Here is a 6,000-nt window from a genome sequence, read left to right as displayed (position 1 = left end):
CATAACAGTTGCCAAAGTCCTTCACTCTGTAACACCACCCGAAACTTCTCCCCTTGTTGGTGGTTGGAAGGAAGACAGTGGCTAGCGAGGAGGGCAATGGGGAATGCAGCATCCTAAACTGAAACTAGTGTTTGGTCTCTAACTGTTCTCCACCTCCCTCTGGCTTCTTCATGGCTCACCCATACAGCATTTGTCGTTATTAAAAAGCTGAAGCCCTTCACTGATGGGGTACTCCCTACAAAATTCTCCCTGGAAAGCAACGATAGCGGGCATTGCTGGTTCTGAGTCGGTGTTTCAGGACAAATATTTGTCCAAGTGCTGTGTTAGCATAATATTTCTAATGTCAGGCCAAGGGCATAAGTTCTGGTGCAGAAACTCAGAGACCTGAATCAGAGTTGTGTGTTTCAGAGGATTTGCATTTGCCAGTATCTGTGCAGGATATTGTATCCAGACTTTGGTAGCCTGTAATGAGACTTGGCATCGGACAATAGTACATCATAATTCTGAATCTTGCTATTCTGAAGTAGTAGTGTATTCCTTATTTTAACAAATAAAGTTATACATGGAAGGGCTGGGGCAGAGGAGCAGAGCAGTGTCCTGATGAACCTGTGGCTTGAAAGTGCGAGTTATCTGTCCAAGTCAGATTGTTCAGATTTTGAATGAGAAGCTGAAAAATCGGCAGGCAAGTACAGTGTGAAAGAAAGGAAGCTTAATAGCTCCCAGAAGGCTTGCATAATCTGTATCGCAGCCCTCCCCGTGGCTTTGCCAGCCTGCTGATAAAATAAACTGCTTTGTGTGATAAAACTGAAAACTTTTTAGAGCAAAACTTTGTGCAAAGAGTTAATGGAAATAGAGATTTTGATCTCTGTGCCTTTTCTGGCAGAGGAGTAGGACACCTTTCCTGAATTTTGAAATGCTGTTATTTTTTTCAGGGGCAGAATTGGCTGCCTTGTCTTAAAAGTCAAGGGAAAATGTTGTGTTCTTAGTACGTGGAAGTTGTGGGAGGGCTTTTCGGGGGTGTGCATTTCTTTTTAAAAAAAACACACCACCAAAGAAACTAGCGTGTTTGTAATGCACAGTCTTCCCAGAGAAGCTCCTTTCAAGCATCCTGACTCTTTGTCTCCTTCCCTGCCCTTCTCACCCTGTTTTAGGTCCGGATTGTTTTGTCTCCCATCCTCCTTCCCCAAGCACGAGGACCCTCCTGCTAACACTTGCGCTAACGGAGTTGCTGATGGCAGAGGTGCTGAGGGCGGAGTTGCTGAGCAGGGCGAGACGGAGCCGCAGCCCGCTGGTGAAAAGCCTCCCAAAGGAAGCGGGGATGAGCAAGTACCCCCCCTCCTGCCTCCCCCACCGCCTGGCAGCCTTCCTCCTTACTCCCCCTACTTCGAGGGAGCTCCCTTTCCTCGTCCGCTCTGGCTACGGCACACGTACAACCAGTGGGTTCCTCAGCCACCACCACGGACTATAAAGAGGACGAGGAGGCGTTTGTCACGGAACAGAGACCCGGGAAGGCTTATCATGAGCACTATCAGGCTGCGGCCACGACAGGTGCTCTGTGAGAAATGTAAAAACACTCTGAACCCCGAGGATGCGAACACAGCTAGGCAGAACACTAAAACCAGGAGGAAGCTGAGCATTCAGGACAAAGAGCAGAAAAAGCACAGTGACTCTGACTACACGGAGAAGAGGAACAAAAGAGAAAAGAGAGAGGATGACAAATTTTCTGGGGAGCTAGTACATCGAACGCCAGTTATAAAAATATCCTACAGTACTCCACAAGGGAAAGGCGAAGTTGTAAAAATCCCTTCCCGGGTTCATGGCTCAGTCAAACCCTTTTGTCCAGAGCGAATATTGCAGAACGGAGAGGAGGACCAAGAGGAGACCAGAGACTCTGAACGATGTCGAGAAACCAAATGTTTAATGGACAAGTCAGCAGGCAGCCAGCTTGCTTCCATTCCAAAACTGAAGCTCACGCGGCCGGTGCATTCCAGTGCGGATGTCCCACCCCCAAAGATACGGCTGAAGCCCCATCGCATAAATGATGGTCAGAGTGTTTCAATATATAAGGCAGAACTTATTGATGAAATTAATGTCCTTCAGAACAGCAGGGAGTCCAATCCTGGTGCGTTTTACAATGATGAATCCACAGACAGAAGTTTAGCTGAGGTATCTTCGGGGAGTTCAGGTGAAGACGATGACTTTAAAAGATTTCCCCAAGGTAAAGATGGACACGATAACTTGGCTTTCCTTATGAATTATCGTAAAAGAAAAGCAGATTCTTCTAGTTTATCGGTGTGTAGTAATGACAGTCTAGATGAATCCAAGTCTTCTAGTTCAGAAGTAACATCACCAGAAATGTGTGACTTTTTACCTGGTGATGATGCATCCGTCTCTTCATCTTCAAAAGATGAGCGTAAAATTGTGCCGCCACTAACAGTTAGACTGCATACCCAAAGCGTGTCTAAGTGTGTCACAGAAGATGGAAGAACTGTTTCAGTGGGGGATATTGTTTGGGGTAAAATTCATGGTTTTCCATGGTGGCCAGCACGTGTTCTTGACATAAACCTTAGCCAGAAGGAAAATGGGGAACCTTCGTGGCGAGAAGCTAAGGTTTCATGGTTTGGTTCTCCAACGACTTCATTCTTATCTGTTTCAAAACTCTCTCCTTTCTCTGAATTTTTCAAACTGAGATTTAATCGCAAGAAGAAAGGGATGTATCGGAAAGCTATCACAGAAGCTGCGAAGGCAGTAGAGCATCTGACTCCAGAAATAAGAGATCTCTTAACGCAGTTTGAGACATAACTTGGCCTCCAGTATCAGGTGAGTGCTTGCTGGACTAATGCATCCCATGAAAAGCCTCCTTGTGTTTTTATCTACATTCCACTGTTTGTTTGTGTTTGTTTTTCTTTAAAAATTGACATTGACAATTTTTAAACTTAAATGCCTGGCTGTTAGTTGGTGGTTGGTGGTAATTTCAGAGGTGATAAGAGCCTTTAGTTCCAAACCCCTGGGGAGACCATGGGAACTGGAGCTCATACTCCCAGAGGGGAGCACAAATCATCGTGATGACCCAAGCAGTGCTTGCTCAAAGAGCTAATAAAATTGTAGTTTCGCATTAGCGCCGTTTGTAGCTAGGGTGTGGCGAGTATTGAGGATACTTCGTTTGCGTCAAAACTAATTCTGTGTGCCAGAGGGCTAACGGCTCCTAGACTTTAAGTTTCAAAGAAACATCTCTTCATTCAAAGAGCTAAAACTCTTCTTGGAATTAGGATGATATTTATCATATCTAGGTACTGATGCCCAGCAGTTACCCGTAACGGTTCAGGGCCTTTGGAGGAGGCCCTTTGCTCCCCTTTAGTTTCTCTGACCCCGCTGGTACGTATGTCTTACGAAGGCACTTTATGGCTCTGAAAAATGATTGTACCAAAAATTGTCTTTAATTGGTGAACAGTATTTCAGTGTTTCTCACAGCACTTGGTGTTTGGCTTGTGTTTGAAAAGTTGGTGTGTTGCTGAGGAATCGTCGAATTAAGTTCTTCTGGGCTTCACCTGCAAGCTCTTTGTTTGAGGATGTAAAGTGGAAACATAAACGTGGGAGCTGATGCTCCATAATGCCTCCACGTTTTGCTTTTACTCGTTGCAGGCGTGGAGGGGGATGGGACTCCCTTTCTCATGAAACAGTCAAAACTTTGCCCAGGATGAAAATTTGGTACCTAAAAATGCAGTGGTGTGACTGGGAATAGAAATACCATCTGTAATTTCAGTTGATGCTGCCTGCTGCGCTGCCCTCAGTGAAGTCCCTGGGAAAACTCCAGCAACTGGAATAAGATCTAGAATCGTTTCACAACTTTCCAGTCGTCACTATCTAGACAAGACTTCACCTGTGATACTGTTAAACAAGGGGTCTGAAAACCATAACGAATCATTAGGAAGAGTCTTGTTGTCAAAGGTCTTGCTTTATACATTGTGGTTCATCATGTTGTCCCCGAAATTTTTCTGCTCTTTTTTGTGCTAGAAGGACGGTGTGCACACAAGCCGGTACCGCTCCTGCTGTAGGCTGTCTGTTCTTCTCTGTCTCAGCTGTTTTAACACAGTGGGACTATGATGGTCAGCACTCATGTAATCCTCAGGAGGGGAAAAAAAGAATTTTTTTTTTTTTTGTACCCTCTGTCATAGGACTTCACCACTTGCTTGAGTGTGATGAAGGACTTGCTTTGCTTGAGCTGTTATTCCATCCCAGCAAACCTGGCTGGTGTGGCATATTCATCCTGTGTGCTCAAGGTGTCTGGACAGCTGGATGCTCGAGCAAGTAAAAACGTCTAACTGCAGCAGCAGGATTTAAGCTTCATCCCTGATCTTGCCCCTTCAAATGCTGCTTAACTCTGACTGAAGACTTTATTATATCAAGAGCGTTTGGATTGGGCCCAAATTCCTATTAGCTAGATCTGGAATATAAATAAACCCAATGCCCAGAATACACTGTCCTCACCAGTGAAAGAATCACAGTCAAAATCCATCACTCCTGTATGAACAGTGCTCTATTTAAAGGAGCAGCAAAGCTTCATCCTTCTTCTGAAGTGTCTTCACTGTGTTTGTATGTGCAGTTTGGGACAGCTTTAGCAAACCAGGCATCGTCATCGTTGGTGACAGCTGTTTTTGCTGTTGTGAGCTCCAGGTGGGCTGGTGTGCCACATCTGGTAGCTTCTAGGGAGGAGAAGGGACAGGGTGAAGAAGCACCTGATGCTTCACATCGGTGAGATTGGCTGTGCCCGTCAGTCCATGCGGAGTAGGAAAGCGTGTGGCCAGGAGGAGCTTAAAGTCCAGACCTGGAAGTCAAAACGGGAGGATGTTTGCCCATCACACGTTAGCCTTTGGAAAACGCTGCCCGTTCTCATCAGCAGGAGCACTGCAGACGTGGTGCTAGTGGTGAGACCTGGCCATGAGATGCGGGGTGAAAGGCTGTAGGGCAGGGCCTCAAGAAGGAAAAGCAGCACTTGCTGTGGAGGAGACCTGGGTTATTGCAGGCACAGTGGGTGTCTGAGCTGCAGGTGCAGAGCAGAAGGGGTGGAGCAGGTCTGTAAACTGGGGGAAAGAAGAACATGTTAAAAAGCATAAGAAGAAAATGATGGGATGTCCTGGATTAGACCAGACCCTTCCTTGTCTCTGTACTCCTCAGCCAAACTTCTCAGTGTGTATATGGGTATGTAGAAACATTTATTGCATAGCGCCATTTCACAGGCCTCCTCCAGCTGGCTTTCCTCCCGTGGTTCTCTGCCTTGCGTGTGTCTAAGGTGAGCTGCCGACACAGAGGTGACAGGACACTTGCGTAACAGCTGCAGTTGCTCAAAACTAGAAAAGCAGAACAAAACAACTTCCCATGTTCCACATGTCACATTTATATTCCCGAGCAGACCAGCCTGTCTAGTGTTTTGGTACATCACTTATAAAACAACTCATTTCGGAGACTTGCCCTGTACCCAGTTCTCTCCATTCAGGAGGACTGAATTTTATTGCTTTCCTTGAATTTCCTTAAGGTGGAACTGAGAAGTTTCCATCAGTTTTTCATTGACTGTTCTTTCCTGAAGGGTGTAACTTAATTTTTCACTAATATTTGCAATTCCTGAGTCCTAGGACCACAATGACACTTGAGCTACAGTTAAATATCTGAAAGCTTGAGGCCCTTTCAAGGCAGTGCAGCCTTACATCTGTTAAAGTAGTTTCTAAGAGCAGGCATCTGACTGGTCATACTGCACGTCGCTGCTGTAAAATCCATTGTGCTGTGAGCTCACAGGCAGCTGCACGAGGGCTCGTTATCGTTAGCACAGAACAAGAGTCCAGGAGGTGCCCTCGGCAGCAGCACTGCGGTAACACCGCTTGTGCTAATCCCGGGCACGGCAGGAGGTTGTGGCTGTTGACATTTTCTGTTGTGAAACTTTGTCTTCTGGCATGTGATGCTGTTCTGCAAAGCATGGAGGGTAATTACTGGAAAAAATGTACAAAC

The 6,000-nt window shown here is 46.0% G+C and overlaps 1 protein-coding gene across 2 annotated transcripts in view; it reads left to right on the top strand.

Annotated features, from left to right (window-relative positions):
• Positions 1-6,000, top strand: part of PWWP2B (PWWP domain containing 2B) — a gene marked incomplete at its 5' end in the record, with an annotated part of 67,205 nt that overhangs the window by 6,224 nt on the left and 54,981 nt on the right. For both annotated transcript variants that reach the window (XM_082486337.1, XM_082486336.1), the window contains one exon: positions 1,152-2,820. In XM_082486337.1, the coding sequence (XP_082342463.1) occupies positions 1,152-2,802 (1,651 nt within the window). In that variant the 3' untranslated portion in view covers positions 2,803-2,820. The remainder of the gene's footprint in view (positions 1-1,151; positions 2,821-6,000) is intronic.

This window comes from Vanellus vanellus, assembly GCF_965231255.1.
Source record: "Vanellus vanellus genome assembly, chromosome: 7".
NCBI lineage: Eukaryota > Metazoa > Chordata > Aves > Charadriiformes > Charadriidae > Vanellus > Vanellus vanellus.
The sequence above is the reverse complement of the archived record's forward strand: the minus strand, read 5'-3'. Positions and strand labels throughout refer to the sequence as shown.